The sequence below is a fragment of the Littorina saxatilis genome, linkage group LG1, assembly GCF_037325665.1.
Source record: "Littorina saxatilis isolate snail1 linkage group LG1, US_GU_Lsax_2.0, whole genome shotgun sequence".
NCBI lineage: Eukaryota > Metazoa > Mollusca > Gastropoda > Littorinimorpha > Littorinidae > Littorina > Littorina saxatilis.
Window position 1 is genome coordinate 84,380,302 of NC_090245.1, and position 23,568 is coordinate 84,403,869.

Here is a 23,568-nt window from a genome sequence, read left to right on the forward strand (position 1 = left end):
CTTTACCAACAATTCTGTGTCGAAGCTTCGCGAAGTCGACTTCGCCCAATTGATAATAGGTTTTCACCTTTGTTGATGACAGTTGCGGATGATTTTTTTCACACGACACTCTGATAAAAATGACCCCCGTAGAAGAAGTATGGTTGCCTTAGAGGCGCGATAATTCACTCGTAAAAGTATAGCCTACTTGGGAGCTTTTTCCAACAAACACAGGACACAGATGAGGCGCTTAGACCGGTTGTTAGGATTTGTGCCATATATAATATCCTCATTATTATTAGTATTATTATTATGACATAATTATGATGGTATGTTATATATATATTGTTTTGGTGTTACAGAACCAAGCCATGAAGACGCTGACAGAGGTGATGGAATATTTCACGGACCTAGCGGGACGCAGCACCACTCGTCTAGTAACCAATAACAACCTGGAACAACTCGGCATCGAGAACGACTACAGTCGCTCCATCCAGCGCATCCCTGAAGGTGTGTGTGTGTGGGGGGGGGGGGAGGATGGTTGAGTGTGTGTGCATGTGTGGGTGGTGTATGGGTGTGTGTGTGTGTGGGGGGGGGTATGTATGTGTTTGTGTGGGTGTGTGCGTCATATTCCTGCAGATTGACGTGGCTTTTCTTTTCATAATGCATATATTGTGTGGTTTAGTTCGTCAGTAGCCTATCCCCTTAATTTCATCGGAATAGTTGTTGTTGTTGTTGTTGTTGTTGTAGTTGTTGTTGTTGTTGTTGTTGTTGTTGTTGTTGTTGTTGTTGTTGCTGTTAATGCTGTTGTTGTTGTTGATTGTGTTATTGTTTTTGTGTGTGTGTTGTTGTTGTTGTTGTTGTTGTTGTGTCCTGATATTCTTCTTGTTCTTATTTTTCTCTGTCTTTAATCTATCTACCAATTCAGGAACACTGTTGTATCCAATGCTTATTGTTGTCCTTATTAATGCAATCATGCAGTCCTTCAGTCCTTCTCCCACCATGTCGTACATGCACAACTTGCATTGTCGATATTATCATCGACTTTGCTTTCATACGATGTTTTCTGCATGTTAGGTCTTCTTAGACGAGACATAAATGAGGGTGAGATTCTTTTGTTTCCAAGTGTAGTGTAGTAAAACAGGGCCCATACTGTACATTTATTCTGCTTTTGATTAGCGTGTGATGACAGTTGTTGTGTTGAGGCTTCTCATGGCAATGTTAGACGTAGTCTGCATTATACAGTCGAACCTGCCTTGGCGATATGATATTCTCGCGATAACGAGTATACCTTGCCTAAAACGACCACCGGCCGTAAATGATCCTCGACAAGTGGTTTTTTTACACCCCCGGTGAACAGGTTCTATACATTCCTGAGACGGTCCTTACAAAAATTGGGACCAGTCAAACACACGGTTAGGGAGTTATTGGTGGATTAAAATTATACAAGGACTTATAGAGGGACATCTTAATGGTCAAAGGGAAATAACCATTCTCACTCATTCACTGCCACCAACTGAGAAGGTTATTTCCCTTTGACGGGGGTGTTTTTCCTACCTCGGAGGAATTTCTTGTTCTTTATCATTTCCCTTTCCATAGCGACCTCCTGTTTACAACCACCACTTTTGATTGATCTCGTTATAGACAGGTTTGACTGGGTATACACGTCAGTTAGTTTACTCTTGCCTCGAGTATAGTAGTGCTTTCGCAAGGTTTTATACTCCTGTTTGCAGTGATATAACTAACAGGAAGTGACACTTTAACGGTACCTTGTACCTTCTCGTGTAACCAATCATGATGTAAGCCACCACATATCTGTTTAGTCAGGCTGTTAAGACCCAACCCAATCGGGAAGCGCGATAATACAAGTCTGCTGCAAGTCGCTGCGGTTTACCCGCGAAGGAGTATAGCAGCGCTCAACTGAGTTGTTAAGTCGCTGCTAAATCGAGTAACTATATCGGAGCTATACATCGTCGGGCCCGTTCACTTGACACACTTTTCGCCGACTTAGTCTCAGCGACTCCTCGCCGACTTCAAAGCAGCTAAACTTGGTTGAAATTAAGTCTACCATGTGACCAGCACTTAACACTGGATACGAGTATCTTTCAACTTAATAGCATTCCATTGGGGTGTGCACGTTAAAGATCCCACGATTGACAAAAGGGTCTTTCCTGGCAAAATTGTATAAGCATAGATAAAAATGTCCACCAAAATACCCGTGTGACTTGGAATAATAGGCCGTGAAAAGTAGGATATGCGCCGAAATGGCTGCGATCGATCTGCTGGCCGATGTGAATGCGTGATGTATTGTGTAAAATAAATTCCACCTCACACGGCATAAATAAATCCCTGCGCCTTGAGTCCGAGTCTGGAGATACGCGCGCGATATAAGACTTCATATAACATCATATAACACAACAAACAAGTTAGGGAAGCAGAGAGGCTGTTGCTTTTTTGAACGTGTCTTTGTTGAAGGCCTCTTATCCCACGTGAAAGTCTAATCAGTTATGTGGTGGTGAATATGATTTTAATTATGCCCGTCATCTCTGTTATATATTCCTCATGCAAAATAAACCCACACAAACTTAATTCTTCAATCATGTTAAATGCGTGTGTGTTCTTCTGTTAATTGCTTACGGCAATAAGAGTGTTATTAATTTAATTTGCTATTGTTTATTTGGTTATTGATAAATTGATTAATTAATTAATTAAATAAATAAATAAATCATTCATTCATTCATTCATTCATTCATTCATTCATTCATTCATTCATTCATTCATTCACTCATTTATTTATTTATTCATTTATTTATTTATTCATGTATTTGCTTTGAAGGTGTACGAACCAGAACACGTTGTTTTTCCATGCCCATAATGGTCGAGCGTCGTCGACGTATGTAAACAGTGTATTCTGAGGGGTGGTAGTGGTTTTGCCTGATACTAATGATTTTGGAAAAGCAAAGACAAGAAAAAATTACACTATGGAAAAGTTAATTCAATGAACAAGACAAAAACAGAAGACAGGAACAGTGTCACTGGGTCTTTCGTCTGATACTCGTGAAAGCAGGAATGTGATTTGGCTTTGGCAGTCGGTGAAACGCCGAAACTTATGTCAAATCGCCAAAAGTTGTACCGTCAGTTTGGCTAAGTTGTCGACATTTTTCACAGTGGGGGGAAAAGTGACACCAAGAACTGCCAAACAATTCGAACAATTCACGACATTTTCATCAGTTGCCATTTTGACACGGATAAGACCAAAAGCATAAAAGCTTCATTGCGATCTTAATAATGATAAAACAACAACAACAACAACAGCAACAGCAACAACAACAACAACAACAACAACACACACCGAAATGCATTAATTGTGTAGATACATATAATGGTAGGCCAGATTATCGCGAAGTTCGTAGAGGGACGTGATGTAAATTTGGTTTGAGGGTGATAGATATGATATATAACGGTCTTTAGTGGGTGCAACTAATTTAGTTCTAGTTCTGACTCTTTAATGCTAAATGTATGTTGTCATTCAAAAAGGTGTTGATTTTGGCTTGAAGATATCATATTTATGACGATATTTTGTGGGCACAACTTGTACTATTTTAATGACAAGTGTTTTTGCTTGAATGTTTGTTATCTAGGTTTGAAGATGTTATGTGTGTGACGGTACTTTGTGAGAGAAAAACATGTTTAACCTACTGCAAGTGTCCGTTTTATGTAGGCATAGCATCATAAAAGTCTGTGAGCAATCTACTGGGTCATTGCTTGAAAGCAACGCTTTTTGTCGTGTAACGGATGCGAAAAACCTCCTGTCTAAGTCGGAATATTTAGTGTTACACAAGAAAAAAGCAAGACCGCCATATCAAGTAACCTGTTCTGAATAGACAATTATTAGGAATTTCTTTCCGTTTTTAAAGGTTAATGGGTTTTGCCTGTTCTAATTTATGTCGTTTTTTGCACTGGAATGTTTCTGTTGAGTCGATTTTGGGGGTACCCTCATCTTAGCCTTTGTCACGTGATTCCAATAAAAGGAAACATTATCAATCCGAAAAGTGTTTTAGATAGTACAGTGAACCATCTTTTCGGGCATAGACAGTTTTGATAAGATAACACGGGTATAGGAATGTTTAAGTTCAGGCACAAAAAGTGTTGCAATATATATTTGTGTGTGTGCATAACTTATGCACAGAACCTGACTAACCTCACTGATGAATGAATTATGCAAACATTATTTACTCAACTAATACACTGTGTAACCCAGATAGCTATGGGTGAATACCAAAACGAACACTCTAATTATATTGACTGCGTGTATTGAACAACCAGCTTGGCTGTTTTCACAATATAATTACATGTATCGTAATTGCCTTGTTCCCGCTTGCAGACCATCCGGTGGTATTTGACAACCCCACAGGCGTTGATGAGAGTGAGTATGCACGCAAAGCAATGATAATGATAAATGATAATACTGCACCCTACTGGCCTCATTGGCTACCCCCCCCCCCCACCCGCCACCTCCCTGCCGAATTTTTGAAATCCCTCCTGCTCATACACAAGATGCCCTGGCCATCACTACCACCACCACCATCAGCACCTTCCCCATCACCGGCGATTCAGTAGAGTCGTTTCCCTTTAGCAAATCTGCTCCTGCTTCTGACAAAGACTGAGTAGTATTTTAAGTAGTAAGCCTAGCATTGCATTCATTTCAATAGAATTATGCAAATCTCTAAAAGTATCTTGCTTCGAGTTGTTTGTTTCACAATAATTAAAAGCACCATAATAAACCAACCTTTCTTGTGTGTGTGTGTTTTTTTTAAAATGTTTTAAATATTTTTTTCATTTTAAATTGTTCTTTTCTTTTTTCATTCTTTTGTAATTCTTCATCTCCACTTGTAATCAATCTCGCGGTGCGCATACCTAATTATTCAGCGCCAACTTGAACGAAGACTGACTTGGTCACAATGATGTCATCCCTCTTTTCAGCTTACGAAGACCCGGTCGACTACCCGCAAGAGTTCGCACCACCCCCTCCCGTCACCTCCCCCTTCTCCTCCGGCTTTGTGGCCAACCCCCTTACGTCTGTCGCCCCTCCCTCCCTGTCCTCCTTCTCTAGCCCAGCTGTTTCTGACCCCGGCCCATTATCCTCCCCCAATCTTGGTTCTTTCCACGCCTCTCTGCCCGACCTAGATCCAGTGGTGCCGGTGGCACCCCCTCCCCCTCCCATGGTGCCTCCCCCCGCTCCTCCCGCGTCATCGAGCCAGACCTGGGGCAGGACTAATTCAGGTAAATAATCTACCTGTGTGAGGGTAACAACAAGGCAAAGAAGGAGGGAGTGAGGGGAGTGGTCGGGGTGGGGGAGAAATAGAGAGAGAGAGAGAGAGAGAGAGAGAGAGAGAGAGAAAGAGAGAGAGAGAGAAAGAGAGAGAGAGAGAATGAGAGAGAGAGAAAGAAAAGAGAGAGAGAGGGGGAGAGAGAGAGAGAGAGAGAGAGAGAGGGAGAGAGAGAGAGGAGAGAGAGAGAGAGAGAGAGAGAGAGGGAGAGAAAGAAGAGAGAGAGAGAGAGAGAGGGAGAGAGAGAGAGAAAGAGAGAGAGAGAGAGAGAGGGATAGAGAGAGAGAGAGAGAGAGAGAGAGAGAGAGAGAGAAAGAGAGAGAGAGAGATCGGGAGAGAGAGAAAGCGTTTCTGTGTCCGAGTTTCTCTGTCTGTGTTGTTGTTGTTGGCCTTGTTCTTGTTTAAGTTCGTTTTGTTTCAGTATGTAAAGAAAGAGAGTTTAGATGTCTGAACTATGTAGTCTATCTCAAATAATGTATTAATTCTTACATTCTGATCGGGCTGACCCTTAACATTCCTAAATCGGAGAAGGACAGAACATGCTGTAATACGACTGACATTGCAGAGCTTTCTAGAAACAAATTCCAAGTTTACAGCTTTCACACATAGCTTTTAGGAAACCTTGTACATCGAAGTTTGTTTCTTCGCTATTAAATTGCTGTTATTAATGAGTCAATGACTATGGACAACAAAACCAAATGTATACCCGTTTCAGAAGAAAGTAGGAAATAGAATCCGGGCTTATTTAAGCCCTCGCAAAAATCAGAGAGAATAATGGTCTCAATGTCAAAAGAAGGGAGGCTTTAAATGGAGGTACATTTAAAGAGGTTATGAATAGACAATCTGAGACGGGCGCAGTGGCGTGGTGGTAAGACGTTGGCCTCCTAATCGGAAGGTCGTGTGTTCGAATCCCGGTCGCTGCCGCCTGGTGGGTTAAAAGTGGAGATTTTCCCGATCTCCCAGGTCAACTTATGTGGTATGTGCAGACCTGCTAGTGACTTAACCCCCTTCGTGTGTACACGCAAGCACAAGACCAAGTGCGCACGAAACAGATCCTGTAATCCATGTCAGAGTTCGGTGGGTTATAGAAACACGAAAATACCCAGCATGCTTCCTCCGAAAGCGGCGTATGGCTGCCTAAATGGCGGGGTAAAAACGGTCATACACGTAAAAGCCGTGGGAGTTTCAGCCCATGAACGAACAAACAAACAAAAAATTTATCCCACAAAATAGGTTTTTGTCTATCCCACAAACTAGATGCAGCAACGGGCAGACAGGGTCAGTTCGGAATCTCGGGGGCCAGAACCCAGGGTCACTCTTTCAAGCGGACCATCAGTGGCGACAAGCAGTCCGCCATGCAGGTTCACCAGCAGATGCAAGAACACGGTTAGAACACAGCACTTTTTTTTCACATTTCCCAAGAAAAGTTAAGATGTTAAAGGTACTGTCCTTCGGCTCACCATCTCAGATCTGGCCAGGCGTTTGCATGGATTAAAGCCACACGTCCACTTGGACACATACCAAAAATCACCCCCACCCAACCCACCCATCCTCCTACCCAGGATACTCTGTGCAGTGAGATGTTATTATTTATTTATTATTGCATGAATGGGTTTATAAGATTATCAGTAGTACCCGTCTAAACACTAATTCATCCATTAAAACAATTCCCACTCTGCACAGAAAACCATCATTTGTTGATTTTTAGAATGTGCCCGAGAAGAGGGATGACCTAATCCCAATCATGTTTAAAAAAAAAAATTAATAAAAAAATAAAAAATAAAAGGTCAGATCTGTGAAGGTGAATCCATCGTTTATATGGATGGATTGTGCCTGTTAGAAATCCGAAACAGATAGAGTGTTAACGTTCTAAAATCGACAATGAAAAACAAAACAAAACAAGAAATATTAGTTTATGGAACGTTCAAGTATTAACCAAACTAAACTATTTCTACAATAGAACTTCAATTATTGGATCGAGCTTTGAATTGGACGGAGAAGATTATACACTCATACAGACAAGTAATAATGACCAACAAAAGAACACTTAAGTTCAGGTGTTGCGTTCGTTTCTTAAAAGATGTAGGAAGCAAAAAAAGCTTCTGGTAAATGCTTCGCTTTGTTACTTAGTTTAACGTTCCATAAACTAGCATTTCTAGTTGTTTGTTTTTAAAATGCTGTATGATCATTAGTTTAGCGCCTTCTTATTTTTTTTCTAGATGTGTTTAGCTGTATATATTTATAGACAGTGTGCTGTGCTATTTGGATTTAGGGGAAACTGGCTCCTCTCCGCAAAATGCTTCTCTGATAAATAGTGCATTTGAAAAGCTGGCATTTTGTTATTGAGATTAGGCCTACTTAACGTATTTTGCTACTCTAGGCTTTGTAACTGAAACATATCAAAGAGCGTACATTCTTCGTGCATCGTTAATAGCCGATGTAACACGAGAAAATTACTCCCACGAGATATTTACTCCGGAGTAAAAATTTCATACGAACATTTTACTCCGTTTACGAAACAAACTACTCCCCCATAACACGAGAAAATCACTTCCAACGACAGGTGTGTTCCGAGTCAACATTTCGCTCGAAAATGTTACTCCCCTGACGAAGAAATAAACAACGAATAAATTATTACACCCTAACACGAGCCGCAATTTACTGCCCACGCCAGGTGTACGCAACTTTTACTCCCCTGTCCCCTGTAAGTCTTGGTGGTGGACGGGGTGGAGGGAGTGTAGCGCGACATTAATTTTGTTTGCGCGAGATCACATATTGGCATTATTCCTTCGCCCCCCTCCCATTTTTTCGTAAGAGATTTTTACTTGAAGTAAAAAATTTGGGGAGTCAAAACTTCGTGGAGGGAGTAATTTTTTCGTACCTTGGGGAGTTCTGTTCTCGTACGAAAGGTGTAGGCTACTCGAAGTAGAATTTTGTTTGAAATTTTTACTCCGGAGTACATTTTTCGTGGAGTAAACATTTCTTGTTACACCGGTCCAAGAACCGCAGTTTGTATTGTCATCGAAAAGGCTTTAGAATAGTCATTTACAATGAAATGCAGGCATCACTTTGGGAAGAAAGAGTCCCGCTATGATTTTGTTTTGTCAACAAAAAGGCTTTTGAATAGTATTTTACAATTTTCCATGTTTAATAATGAGTTCTTTAAGATGCACAGGCCTTACTTTAGGAAGAAAGAGTCCCTCTATGATTTTGTACGATGGTGATCGGACTATGTTTGTGTGTGTGTGTGTGTGTGTGTGTGTGTGTGTGTGTGTGTGTGTGTGTGTGTGTGTGTGTGTGTGTGTGTGTGTGTGTGTGTGTGTGTATGTATGTGTGTATAGGATTGTGAATTTGCTTTTGCTCATTTGTTTGATTGCTTCTTTCTTTCTTTTTCATTACTTTCTTTCTTCCTTTGTTTTTTTCGTTCTTTTTTTCTTTCGTTCTTTCTTTCCTTCTTTTAGTTCCTCCTTTCTCTCCTTCTTTCTCTTTCTTTCTCTTCTTGCTCATGCTAGAGGCTCGTCCGTGGTAGTGATAGCTGCCATGTTGTTTTGCACAGATGTTCTTCAAAACCTTGATACCTTGCTCGCAAGGGAAGAACGCAGCAAACCAGGTCGGTAGCAGATGGATTAACCGTTGGGGCTTTATTATGGTGTAAATAATCATGTCGGAATTATTGGATTTGTGTAAATAACCATGTCGGAGTTGTTGGGTTTTTGTCAATAATCATGTCGAAATCCATTGCAAATATGTGTGACAAGAATCATTGTCAATATTTTCAAGACTTTTCATTCATAACAACCTTGGTAACAAAAACAATGTTCAGATGTGACTAATCCAAGCTACCAGTGGGTTAAGGTTTGCGCTTCATGTGAAATGTGGATTGTCAAAGTCAGTAAAGCCAATCCGTGCTGTTTCTTTGTAATGTGGAACCATCGCGGCTTTCGATTCGTGTTTCCGAGGACAACGACTGTAAACATGTACTCTCTAAGACCAAATCAATGTTTATAATTACCGCGACGACTCAGTGTCAATTTTCAACTAAGCTGCGCAAGCGCAACGAAAAGTCTTAGACTGGAACGGAAAACCGACGTAAAGTTTACGTTTGACGTCACAAACAAGTATTACGTAATCGCTGCAACTTCTGACGCGCTTTGGGGCCCTGCATTGCATTCTAAAAATAAGACTCCCTGTCAGTGATTGTGCCTATTTTTGCACTATCAATATAATGATAACAAGTCGCGTAAGGCGAAATAACAACATTTAGTCAAGCTGTCGAACTCACAGAATGAAACTGAACGCACTGCTTTTTTTCACCAAGACCACATACTCGTAGTTTCGTCAGTCCACCGCTCGTGGCGAAGGCAGTGAAATCGACAAGCCATGCAGAATAGTGCGGTAGTGGTCGCGCTGAGCAGGATAACACGCTTTTCTAGATGTCTATTCTTTTTAGCTTACTGATATTGTTTTTAATCCAAACATATCATAATCTATATGTTTTTGGAATCAGGGAACGGCAAGGAATAAGATGAAATTGTTTTTAAATCGATTTCGGAACATTAATTGTAATAATAATTTTTATATTTTTAATTTTCAGAGCTTGTTTGTAATCCAAATATAACATATGTATATGTTTTTTGAATCAGAAAATGACGAAGAATAAGATGAAATTGTTTTTGGATTGTTTAATAAAAAAAATAATTTAATTACAAGTTTCCGATTTTTAATGACCAAACTCATTCATTAGTTTTTAAGCCACCAAGCTGAAATGCAATACCAAAGTCCGGCCTTTGTCGAAGATTGCTGTGCCAAAATGTCAATCAATTTGATTGAAAAATGAGGGTGTGACAGTGCCGCCTCAACTTTTACAAAAAGCCGGATATGACGTCATCAAAGGTATTTATTGAAAAAATGAAAAAAAATTCCGGGGATATCATTCCCAGGAACTCTCATGTCACATTTCATAAAGATCGGTCCAGTAGTTTAGTCTGAATCGCTCTACACACACACACACGCACAGACAGACACACACACACACACACACACACACACACACACACACACACACACACACACACACACACACACACACACACACATACACCACGACCCTCGTCTCGATTCCCCCTCTATGTTGGCCTGACAACAGGCAACCAAACATCTAATATTCACCAGGCTGTTGACAAGCATGTAAAGCTTTTTTTTTAGATGATCTTTTTTACATTTAGTCAAGTTTTGACTAAATGTTTTAACATAGAGGGGGAATCGAGACGAGGGTCGTGGTGTAGGTGTGTGTGCGTGTGTGTGTGTGTGTGTGTGTGTGTGTGTGTGTGTGTGTGTGTGTGTGTGTGTGTGTGTGTGTGTGTGTCTGTCTGTCTGTCTGTCTGTCTGTCTGTCTGTGCGTGTGTGTGTGTAGAGCAATTCAGACCAAACTACAATCTTGATTGTTATGTTCCTTTCGGATGCAGTCACTTATTTTTTAATTAACGGTTTTTTCACGCAATTATGATGTTTTGCACAATATCCATCGTTTTGCAGAGTTTATGTACTATTGCATAGTATTCTGACTTTACACATTTTGCTTTGCACCTAGTCATAAACATTTATAAACTACAATGTTTTTACATAATGCGCTTATGTACATAAACTTATACTATTTCACTAATTATGTATTCATGTAGTAGTATTTATAATAGCAGATTTAGTCCCTCTTTAGGGCGAGGGCCAGATGCAAAAAAGCATTCCAATGCTTAATCTGTTACCCTCGTGAAATAAAGAATTGTCATTGTCTCTCTCTTTCTCTTTCTCTTTCTCTCCGACAATAGCGCGGTGAAAGTGAACTGTGCTAGGGACTAAAATGACATTGACTGGATTTGGGTGTTATTACTAGGCTCTTGGGGTGGAGTAAGATACGTAGAAGTGCCTCGGGCGTTGAGAGGAAGATATCATGACAATATCGCCCTCTTTTCTTGTATACACAGTCCCGGCCTCAGGAGACAAGCCCCCACCAGTACCGCCTTGTCCGGTGAACAGACCCAAGCTTGGTTCACCGGACGCCAGAGGTAATACCGCCGTCTACCAGAACCAAGAGCAAGCCGACAATGGTCAGTATCGCCTTATGTTGTGTTGATAGATGGGTGGAGATCGTTTTTCTCAAGCTTTTAGATCTAGGAATTAAGGAAGGTAATGAGTGGGGAGAGGGGAAAGAGAAAGAAAAGAAGGAAGGAGGGAATAGGATGAAAAGAGAAGGAGGGTGGAAGGAAGGAAGGAATGATGAACGGGGTTGAAAAAAAACCAGAGAAAGAAAGGAAGGAAAGATTAGAAGCACATAATTATATCTGTCTTACGAATCTGATAGTACGTCTGATTGTTGAGCAATGTATATATTTGCCATTTTAGTAGCTTAGTGATGTTGGTCATATTTATTTTGTGTGTGTGTGTGTGTGTGTGTGTGTGTGTGTGTGTGTGTGTGTGTGTGTGTGTGTGTGTGTGTGTGTGTGTGCATAGCATAGGCTGTTGTGCTGTATTGGCCTTCTTCTTCTTCTTCTTTTGATTCGATAGTACTTAAAAGCGCGCGCTTAGAACTATTATGTTGAAGGATTTGTATTTTTATGACTATTTTTTAAGGAAGGGGGCGTGGTAAACAAGAGGAATTAATATAAACATTTAGAGTTTGCTACAAGAAATTGCACAATAAATTATGAAGGTTTCTTTTCTATCGTAATGTTATATGCAATTTGAACTCGTACCACAGGTCTGCCTGTCTACGTAAATCAACGAACAGCACTGGGCAAGCAAGGTTAACACATTCGTTAAGATACCATCTTTAGAAGCAGTATTAATTCACTGAGTCCAGTCTCACATCCGATCCAGGTATTCACAAACGTTCAAGTTCACATCCCTGAAAGTATTTAGCCTTTACCAAAATTGAAAGAGCTAGCTATTAAATTCATTAGAAGAGCTTCGACGATTTGGCTACAAGTGTTGTGCGTTGCGTACAGTTTTATGTGTAACATACTTCTGTATCTTGAACTTCATGATTACTGTACGGATCTGTGGGATTACTGAGGTATGCTTTCTGCTATGAATTGTGTGTATTGATTTTTGACTTTTTGGTTCTTGAGAATTAAAAGCCTAACAACATTGCCACTAGAAGTTTTCAGACCTGCAAAATATAACTTTTGATCAATAAGATAAGAAAAGCTAAGCTAAGCTAAGATGAGATGAGATGAGATGAGATGAGATGAGATGAGATGAGATGAGATGAGATGAGATGAGATGAGATGAGATGAGATGAGATCAGATCAGATCAGATCAGATCAGATCAGATCAGATCAGATCAGATCAGATCAGATCAAATCAAATCAAATCAGATCAGATCAAATCAGATCAAATCAAATCAGATCAAATCAGATCAGATCAAATCAGATCAAATCAGAACAAATCAGAACAAATCAGATAAGATCAGATAAGATCAGATAATGAGATGAGATAATGAGATGAGATAATGAGATAAGATAAGATGAGATGAGATAAGATAAGATAAGATAAGATAAGATAAGATAAGATAAGATAAGATAAGATAAGATAAGATAAGATAAGATAAGATAAGATAAGATAAGATAAGATAAGATGCATATCAACGCATGCACAAAGGAGGTCCTAAATTGAGTCTAAAGTCGACTTCGCGAAGTCTGTTTACCAAAAACTCATTGCTAAAGCTTCGTGCTGCCAGCTTCGCGAAGACTTTTTACCGAAAACTTAGTGATAAAGCTTCGTGCGGCCAGCTTTGCGAAGTCTTTTTACCGAAAACTCAGTGCTAACGCTTCGTGCGGCCAGCTTCGCGAAGTATACTTTGCGTAGTCGACTTCCCCCAGTTAATGATGATTTCAATTGCCCAACGTTACCTTTCACGAACGCAGAAACTTGGATCGGTATGTAGGACTGGACAGGAGTGGTATAGTTCTGCTCAAATGATGGTACCTTTACTGCGTGGCTGAAACCTCTATTATGCCAATATGTATTCGGTTAGCACTCGCAAATATATGCGCTACCCTTTGTGCTTCTGATCTTTTGGTGTTTTTATAAGCGTGTTTAATTAAAAAAAATTTTATGTGGTTTGTGGTACTGCCAGAGAGTGATTGTGTGTTTGTGCTCGTGCTGCTGTGGTGGTGTGTTTGCTAGTGTCGATTGAGCCTCACTGTGCAGGGAAATTTTGTAATTAATTAAGATCTGTTTTGCACATCGCGTTGTTTTATACAGTGATACTGGCTCCTACTGTGTTAAGTCCTTACTCCCTCATTTTTCTGCTTTGTGACCTCTTTGTAATGGTTGATCTGTATGCGCGCGCGCGCGCGTGTGTGTGTGTGTGTGTGTGTGTGTGTGTGCGTGTGTGTCTGTGTGTGTGTGTGTGTGTGTGTGTGTGTGCGTGTGTGTCTGTGTGTGTGTGTGTCTGTCTGTCTGTCTGTCTGTCTGCCTGTTTGTCTTTCTGTTTATCTCTCTATCTACCTGTCTATCCGTGTGTATTTACCTCACACCCTGACACGTCCCCAATTACTATCTATATCTGTGTCCATTATTACTCTGTGGCTATGCACGTGACACCAAATGAATGCAACTTGACTCCCCACCCCTTGTAGTCAGCACTTCCCAAATTCCTCTGTTGACCTCTCCTCCTAGCACCAAGCACCACACCTCACCCTTGAATCCTTATTTCGCTTTAGACAATTCCCCTTTAATAAGCACCAAGCACCAAAACTCACCATTGAATCCTTTTTCCTCTTTAGAAATTTCCCTCTTAGCACCAAGCATCAAACATCAGCCTTGAATCCTTATTCCTCTTTAGAAATTACCCCGTTAGCTCCAAGCAACCAACATTAGCCTTGAATCCTTATTTCTCTTTAGAAATTACCCCGTTAGCACCAAGGACCCAACATTAGTCTTGAATTCTTATGACTCTTTAGACAACTCCCCTATAAGCACCAAGTGCCAAACTTCAGTCTTGAATCCTTATTCCTCTTTAGAAATTACCCCGTTAGCACCAAGCACCCAACATTAGTCTTGAATAAATAAATAAATCCCTGCGCCTTGAATATGTGCGCGATATAAATTGCATAAAATAAAAATAAAAAAATAAAAAAATAAATCCCTGCGCTTAGAACTGTACCCACGGAATACGCGCGATATAAGCCTCATATTGATTGATTGATTGAATTCTTATGACTCTTTAGACAACTCCCCTATAAGCACCAAGTGCCACACTTCAGCCTTGAATCCTTATTCCTCTTTAGACAATTTCCCTGTAAGCACCAAGCACCAGCCTTCTAATCCTTATTCCCCAAAGCACCAAGCACTAAACCTCATCCTTGAATCATGTCATAACCTTTCCCCTCTGGCTTCTCTGCTCAGTGTGTTGCTCACCCTCTGCTCACCCTCTGCTCACCAACAGGAGATGTTCCCCACCCACGCTGGAACCACCGCAGTCAGTCTGTTCCTAACGTTGTTGTCGGCAACCTTGACAGAACTGGTACAATTTCCCTTATACTCACTTATTCTTGTACTCACGAAACACCTATATGATACATGCTGTTCTTGTACTTATACTCTACTTGACAACTCGATCTTCGGCTTATAACAGACTATAAAAAAAAACCAAGAACGGTTAATTCAGGAAATGTTAATCATTGACGAAACTGAAATGTCTTTTAAGTGAACAGACAGACAATTGATGATGAGAAAAATGAACGGAAAACGAGGGTTTAGCTATTTTGAATGAAAATATGTTTGTAATAGTATTATTCCAGAGTGTAATAATATATCTGCTTCGGCTTTAAGATAGAGCTTGAGTTAGAAACCAAGCCTTGCTTTTAGAAATGGAGAGATGCAGAAATTTTAGATAGAATCGTACCTTTATTTTGCCGTGTGTAGAATGTATTGCTGAGTCTCTGGCACTACTGTTAGCTTGAGTAATGTGTGTTTTCGTTTTGAGTGCAAGCGTTGTTTGGGCTTTGAAATAAGGGTGTTGCTGTGCTAATCAACTCATATACAACTATGAGTTTCTGTGTACAGTAACAGTAAATACTGATATGGTTCTATTTTTTAACGCGTGCGTGTACATCCGTGCGTGCGTGCGTGCGTGCGTGCGTGCGTACGTGCGTGCGTGCGTGCGTGCGTGCGTGTGTATGTGTGTGTGTGTGCGTGCGTACGTGCGGGCGTGCGTGCGTGCGTGTGTATGTGTGTGTGTGCGTGCGGGCGTGCGTGCGTGACTGTGTTTTCCGCTTAAATCAAATAATTCATCATACTGTCTCCAAACTTTGTGCTGACCTGCTTGAACATGTTGAATCGAACTGATTTTGGAAGAAACCATTACCTATTTTGGCTGACTTTAGACGTGAAGTTTGCACGCGCAGTTGTGTAGAATGGTTGTGCTTGTTTTGTCGCCTACAGTTCCCGCCAACATAGCACCACCCAGCGTGATCAGACCGGGAGGGGGAGAGGGAAAAGTACCCCCACCCACCGCTCCCAAATCCTCCCAGGTTCACCATCCATCTCTTGCCGACGAGAAGAGAAATAGTGTAGAAGGCGGCAAAGGTGAACATGCATGCTTTTTCTACTGTAGGCTTTTACTCTGCATGCATATTGCAAAACTGTGCACGGCGCCTATGGAATGCATGGCACCAAGGGGGGGGGGGGGGGGGGAGGGGGGGGCGGACTTTTTTCATTGTCTGTTGTGTAATCCTTGTACATGCTCAAAACTCTGGAATGAAATGTACTCACACGTTTGTGGTTTGTTATGATTTCGTCCGTTTAATTTGTTTGTGTGTTTGGTTTTTGCTTGTTTGTTTGTTTGTTTGTTTGTTTGTTTTTTTGTTAGGCAGCGTAAGAGTATAAAACATCACTAACACAGGCCTGTTATGGCATGTTTGTATAGCATCTTTATATAGCATTTTTATAGCATGTTAATTTTTATTTGTAGAGTGATATTTTCTTGTTTATAACTTGTATAGCTTGCAGTTGTGTATTCTCCGCATAGAATTTGCTCTGCGTACAAAGCGCATTGCATCATGGAATGCATATTGCATAGAAAGCGTATTGTTTCTAACACATGTAATTATCCTCTCTTCTGTCCTTCTGCCTGCCTTGCTGTGCTGCTGATCGGCCGCCTACGTGCTGTCAATCAACCAATACTGCTTTCTGATTGGCTGTGCCGCATGCTTGCTTGCTGTCTATCAACTGGCTTATATTCACTGGCGAAATCATATGCACAAAATACTGACTCCTATCTTAACTGATGCTGCTGTGTTTGCCGTGTGTACATATAATCTCTTTGGCAACGGAAACAATGACCCTTCTTATTTGTACTGTGTGACTTGAAATTCCTGACACGAACCGTTCGCATCTGTGTATGTGCTGTTGCAAACGCTTTCCTGACTGAAACCAAATTCACATTGCACCATCTGGTCCTAAAATGTTCTGTCTCTGTCTGAACTGGCGTGTGACCCAAATTGCACTAATTTTGACTGATATGTCTTCATAATCTGTTTTATGGCCTATGACTTGCATAACTCCCATGTTGTGCTGACGGTTTTTCGGCACTGTGAAATCTGACAAACAACGATACGCATAACTTGCATAACTTAATTTTTTAATTTTTTTTTTGTACATGTTTTTAAATCTTGGAATAACAAAATTATATTCAAAACAAATATTAAATGAACATAATGAACTGTGACTCGGTACGCATAACTGGTGGGATGACAAACCAAAACAACAACAACAAAAACAACCATGAACACGATAAATTATGACTGTGTGTTGCCTGCACGTGTGATTACCCCACGGACTGCAGTGCCCCCAACAGACGCTACAGCTGCATGTGACGCAACGTATTTATTACCTGCACGTCGCGGCTCTTTACCAACGATTCTTCGTCTTCACCAGCGATTGCTATCTCCCCGCAGTACCATTCCCTTGCCCCTCCTTCCCGACTACAGTAGTGGCGACAGTAGCGGCGATGAAAGTAGTGACACCAATACAAGGGGTAGCGATTCAGATTCCATTGAAAGCGGCTCTTTGGTCACTATGACAGACAGTGTCCCTGAAAAATCTAACGTCGAAGCTTCGAAGACCAATTCAAAAACGCCCTCGTCCAAAGACGCGGTTGGTCCTGTCCTTGTTTGGAATTCGTCCTCAGAAGGGAAGTCTGGGGCGAAGTTAAAAAAGGAAAGGGCGGGGTTACAGAGAAAAGGGGCGGAGCTAAAAGCTAAGAGTGTGAAGCCACACATGCGGAATTTTAGGAAAGAAGAATCAGACCAGTTGTGTTACTCTGAGATCATCGTAGCACCCGAGTCAAGGCTCAGATCAGACAAAGTCAGGGATACCGTTAGACCAGAGAGCATGACTTACTCGGAAATCATGGTGGTACCACCTAGGAAGGAGCTCCCCAAAGCAAAAGGAGCTTCTGTTAGGTCGGAAACAGCAAAGAAGCATAAACACGCCAAAAAGGCTAGTTTTAGATCAAAAAAGGATCGGTCAGTGAAAATAAACATAGGTTCAGGTAAAGTATGGAGAAAGTTTCCCGAAAGATTAAAAGAGAAGTCAGGAAAAGAGAAATCAGTAAAACCCAAGTCAGCTTCAGCGGAAAAGAGGGCGGAGTCAAAAGCGGATGTGACGTCAAAAGGGGCGGAGTTTAGACCACAGGGGAAAGTGGATACCGTAGAGGTGGCAAACGGTGCAGAGCCGGTAGAGGAAACGGCCTACTATCTGGACCTGCTGGGTGAGGATGAGGTGATATATGACCTGATGTATGCCACTGGACACGGCCCTATCCATTTCTGGCCTCCCCCAGGGCTATCTCTGTCCTCCTCCCCTCTTTCGGGACACACGGCATCTTCCACTGATGTACACGGTGAGATAAGCTAACACGCTTAACTTCTGCTTCTTGATTCTAACTCTGTAACTTGTGTGAGCGTGAGTTTGCTTCTGTTCTTTATTGCTGCCTAGAATGAACTGAATGCTGCTGCATATTGTATACAGATGATTTGGATGTGTTGAAGACCATATTCTATTTTAATTGGTCCATTTAAATGGACATTAAAGTTATTGCTAATGTTATTGTTATTTTTCTTATTGGACCGGAAAAAAAATATGCCGACAATGTGGTTGGTGAGACACATTCCCGGTGGAAATTTCATTTAGATTTCTGTGGTGTGTACATGTCGATCTGTTTTGGATTTCACCCTGAATGAAAATCAACCACACAACCGCTATTGATAAATTTCACACGGGCGAATATGAGTTTATAACCTTACCATGTCCCATATGGGCCAATAGACGAACTGTCGGGTTTGTATAGGTTGTGAAAGAGTGAATACTCTAGCTTTTATTGAAGCAAACTTTCCACACGTGCTCCTTGTCCACGTGTTTCCGACACACCCGTCGCTAGTGACTGGCCTACGATAACACACGGGAAAGTTTTCTTCACTAAAGGCAAGAGTATTCACTCTTTCACACCCCATACAAACCCGACAGAGTTATTTCCAAACATCGTCTTTTGGATCCGAGAGGACGTTGATTTTAAAGAACGAACAAACGAACGATGCATGACGTGGATTCCAAAGAACGAACGATGCGCGACGTGAATTCGTAAGAACGAACGAACAATGCCCTATGTGGATCCTAAAGTACGAACGATGCGCGACGTGAATTCTTCAGAACGAACGAACAATGCACGACGTGAATTCAAAAGAACGAACGAACGAACGAACGAACGATGCACGACTCGGATTCTAAACAAGAAGAGCAAACGCTCGATCGAGTCACTTTCGCAGTTCTGAATATTATATGAGGCATCAGATGGACAGGAAGAAATTGCTATTCACAACACAATGCATACCTGAAGCATACCTGTGACCTTGAAAAAGGTCAAAGGTCACCAAAGCAGACGTCAAAGTGTAGAGGTCACTGGGAGTCACGTTCACATAAAATTTGAGCCCGGTCACTTTTATAGTTTCCGAGAAAAGCCCAACGTTAAGTTGTGTGTTGCCGAACAGAAAAGGCTAGTTATCTCCCTTGTTTTTCTGATAACGTTCGTAAAAGGCTACAGATGTAAATACTTTGATGTAAAGAATAATCCTACAAAGTTTCAATCACATCCGATGAACTTTGTCAAAGATATAAAATGTCTAATTTTTCCTTTGACGCTGACCTGTGACCTTGAAAAAGGTCAAAGGTCAACGAAACCATCGTTAAAGTGTAGAGGTCATTGGAGGTCACTACTAAACAAAATATGAGCCCGATCGCTTTGATAGACTAACACTGACCGATTACATAGAGTCACATTTTCTCAAGTGACTCAAAAACGAACGAACAATGTACTCATCATATGTGTGGGCACGTTGCAGGTGCAGTAGCAGCAGGCCCAGGCGTGAACAGCGTGATGAGTGAGCTCCAGATGAGACTGCAGGGCGTCAGCCTCAACCAGGGTGCCCTCAGGAAGACCGGTATCAACCTGGTGGACGGACCTAACCCCCCAGTAGAGCAACAAGCCCCGCCGGACGACGAAGAGGATGATGATGAGATGTATGAAGACCTCAACAATGTATACCAGAACGCATAGATAGGCTGTCATCCAGACCTCAGTGTCTACCAGAACGTATAGATAAGACTGTCATTTAGACCTCAATCTCCACCAGAACTTACCGACAGGAAACCTCAGTCTCTACCAGAACTTATAGATTTCTAGGACTGTCGGGATGGAGAGATGAACGAAGACCTTCATCTGTATCAGAACATATAGTAATGAGTGTCATTAAGACATCAGTCTCATCCATAACTTATAGATAGATCATGCATGATCATGATGAGTGTCATTAAGACATCAGTCTCTACCAGAACTTATAGGAGTGTCATTAAGACCTCAATCTATACCAGAACTTATAGATATGAGTGTCATTAAGACCTCAATCTCTACCAGAACTTCTATACCACCCAGAATAAACTAAACTAGGCAGATACGTGTAAGCGCAGAGTTTTGTGATCGTTGTAGGCCGTTTATTGTAAAAACAAGTGATATGACTGGAAAGGCCATTCAATCCCCTACCATATTCAACAAACAGATTGGTTTTACATTTCACATAAGGTAGTGGCTATACGCTGGAACCTACATCAAAGACATCCCCCCAAATCAAACTCGCAAAAACAAGGTCAAATCGACAACAACAAAATAATCAGAAAAATCTCAAACGCAACAAGTTTTGCATGTCATTGGGAAAAAAACCGAATCTAATTCGTACCCAATGGAGTCAGATTTGGTTCCCCTGTTGGCTAACAATGCCTTTATGGCATGCTGAAAGGTGTAGGGGTCATTCTTCTCAGAAGTCATTGATGGCAGTTTTTGAGGCTGTTTTTAGCAGGTAATGAGAAATAAAAACTGGGCATTTCAGGTAGGCTACCACACAACGCATTGCCTTGAAACTTTCGGTGATTTGTGGTAAGGCATGTGGTAAAATACACACGGAATCGTAAACCTTTTGAGGCATTAGTAACGCTGTTATGTGACACGCCAGAAAGAGTTGTAAAGTCAAGTTGTCGGAAGGTCTTTGCAGACTCGATGAAAAATATAAAATGTTCGCGTTGAAATCTCAGTATATATAATGATGAAAGGAAGGCATGTATTGGTCATATGTTGTACGAATAGTATACTGCGTATTCGTTTTCCACGTTGTTGTTGTCATGGATTATGAAGATGCCATTTGAACCTTGCATATTATAATCAATAAAGTACGGTACGGTCATATCATATAGTCCTATGAGGTTTGCCCCAGGAAATTCGGGTCGTATTGAGGGAAAACGGGTTGCCATCATAAGAAAACGCCACTATTTTTCTTTGTTTGCCGGACCTGGGGGGGGGGGGGGGGTGTCTAATTCCCCTGGCCGGTTTTCTAATTCCCCTGTACGGCTGATGTACCTCGAAATGTAAAATTTTCTCAACTCCACCAGGGTGTCGCCCTTGGAACCCACAAGGGGCCTTGTGACCCCTGGACCCCTACCGGATTTTTGGACCCCCCCCCCCCCCCCCTATTATACTTGATCCAGCCCTGATTCCTGCATGTATGTTTTCTTGTTTTGTACATGGCCAAATATGTAAATATGAGAAATGGCATAACGATGACTAATAATTACATTATCATAACTGCTATCTCGTCAGCTGAGTATTGATATAATTCTTTCTAAATCTGAATATGTCAGTGGAGGTGCTTTGATACTCTCTTCCCCACCATATAACAAAGAGATGGGACAAAGTTATGTACTTGTAATTAAATATTTCAGATATACTCTGTAACTTTATGTTTTAGTACATTGAGTTTAAAGCCAGTAGATGCAAACTCGTTATTTTTTTTAGCTTTTTGTTGCAAAGACGAATAAAAAGTGGGCATCTCAAAGAAAAATCGTATTTTGTCACTATGGACAAAAGTTGGCATTTCAGACAAACTGATGAGGTATTTTGTACACGCTACTTTGATAAAGTTAAACAAAATAACAAGAAAGAAGAGAGAGAGAGAGAGAGAGAGAGAGAGAGAGAGAGAGAGAGAGAGAGAGAGAGAGAGAGAGAGAGAGAGAGAGAGAGAGAGAGTACGTGCGTGTGTGTGTGTGGGTTTGTTTGTGTTTCTTTACAATAAACCCAAGCTGTGGCGTTCTTTATCTACCTCTGTATAGCATCTTTGAATGTTGTGTGAAAGCTTATAATTTCTGAGCCTTTTCATAGAAAGTTTGATTGAAGATAATTAGACTACAGACATTTGGAGCATGTACACATTTACCTATGTTTCACGATAACGTGCGTGTGTGTGTGTATATATATTTTTTTGGACATGTCTCATACCTTGTCACTATAAATACAAAGCAGATATACATTTGACCATTGTTATTCGTCAATAAAGACAGACAGGGAATCTCTGGTCTCAGGTGTTTGTGCATATTACACTCTTAGTGTCATTCCTTTATTGTTGTCCCTCACTCTTTATCTGTCTTAAACACACATACCAACACTTTCTTTCTTTCATTCTTTATTTGGTGTTTAACCTCGTTTTCAACCACGAAGGGTTATATCGCGACGGGGAAAGGGGGGGATGGCATAGAGCCACTTGTTAATTGTTTCTTGTTCACAAAAGCACTAATGATGTAGACACAACCATATTTGTCGGTGATGCGTAGACACTCGGTTCTCACCTCACCCTGAAGGTCAGTGTCTTCCGTCTTCGGTAGGCCTTCGTGGGTGTGATTTTGGACTTTTCCTTGTCCTAGACAAGTTTCCTCACACGGTTATCGGCCCTCATCTGGCCGGGTTTGACTTCCGAGTGTCCTTCTCCTAGGAAAGCTGCCTATCAGGGCTGACGAGTCTTTCCAACCCGGCGCTTGTGAAAGCAGCAAAAACATGGGGCATCTTCATCCGCTAAAACAGCCGTTGGGAGCTCCTCGTCCGCCTGTTTTACCGTTGGGATGTGAGACTAAGGGTCCTCTTCCGCCTTCACAGCCGTTGGGAGTACACTCTCCTCGTCCGCCTGGTCAGCCGTTGGGACGTAGAGTCTTTGTAGGTAACCCATACCTGGGGGTTTGGTTCATGGGCGCCAGGGCGTGTCCACGCACCGGTGGGCCTGCACTGCCGCATGTTCGGGGCCAAACCTCCTCCGCGCCCTTGCAATTCTGCCTGGGGACATAAGGCCCCCAGTTACCACCCAACACCTCGTGGAGGGTTGCTTTAAAGCTTGCATAGGACTTGTTGTGGAGAGGCTTACTGGCAGGGAGAGACTTACGCAAGGCTGCTCTCTTTTTCGCCGGTGCTGCAAGCAGCTTGGCTAGCCGGCGGTGAAGGCTGAAAGCGGGATGTGACAAGCACATGTATGTATGCCAACACGCTGCGGGCGCATCACACAACCATTCGTTGGGCACAAAAGCACTAATGAAAAAATTGTTCCAGGGGCTTGCAACGTAGTACAATATATGACCTTACTGCCAGGAGAATGCAAGTTTCCAGTACAAAGGACCCAACATTTCTTACATACTGTTTGACTAAAATCTTTACAAACATTGACTATATTCTACATACCAACACATCAACACACACGTGTCACATGTTGCACATATTCCTACTGTCTTTTTCTTTCTCCGTCTCTTTTTGTCTGAGCCTCTCCCTTCCTCCCCCCCCTCCCCCCTCTCACTCTCTCTCACACACATTACCAACAACAACAAAAACCAGAAGAAA

The 23,568-nt window shown here is 41.6% G+C and overlaps 1 protein-coding gene across 1 annotated transcript in view; it reads left to right on the plus strand.

Annotated features, from left to right (window-relative positions):
• LOC138982062 (uncharacterized) overlaps positions 1 to 22,258 on the plus strand; it is a gene marked incomplete in the record, with an annotated part of 27,473 nt that extends 5,215 nt beyond the window's left edge. The window contains 12 exon segments of the mRNA XM_070355288.1: positions 342 to 489; positions 1,057 to 1,083; positions 2,816 to 2,872; positions 4,364 to 4,405; positions 4,963 to 5,262; positions 6,567 to 6,695; positions 8,866 to 8,919; positions 11,288 to 11,410; positions 12,061 to 12,105; positions 14,755 to 14,832; positions 15,753 to 15,896; positions 19,709 to 22,258. Coding sequence (XP_070211389.1) covers positions 342 to 489; positions 1,057 to 1,083; positions 2,816 to 2,872; positions 4,364 to 4,405; positions 4,963 to 5,262; positions 6,567 to 6,695; positions 8,866 to 8,919; positions 11,288 to 11,410; positions 12,061 to 12,105; positions 14,755 to 14,832; positions 15,753 to 15,896; positions 19,709 to 19,923 — 1,362 coding nt within the window.
• Between the last annotated feature and the right edge of the window lie 1,310 nt (positions 22,259 to 23,568).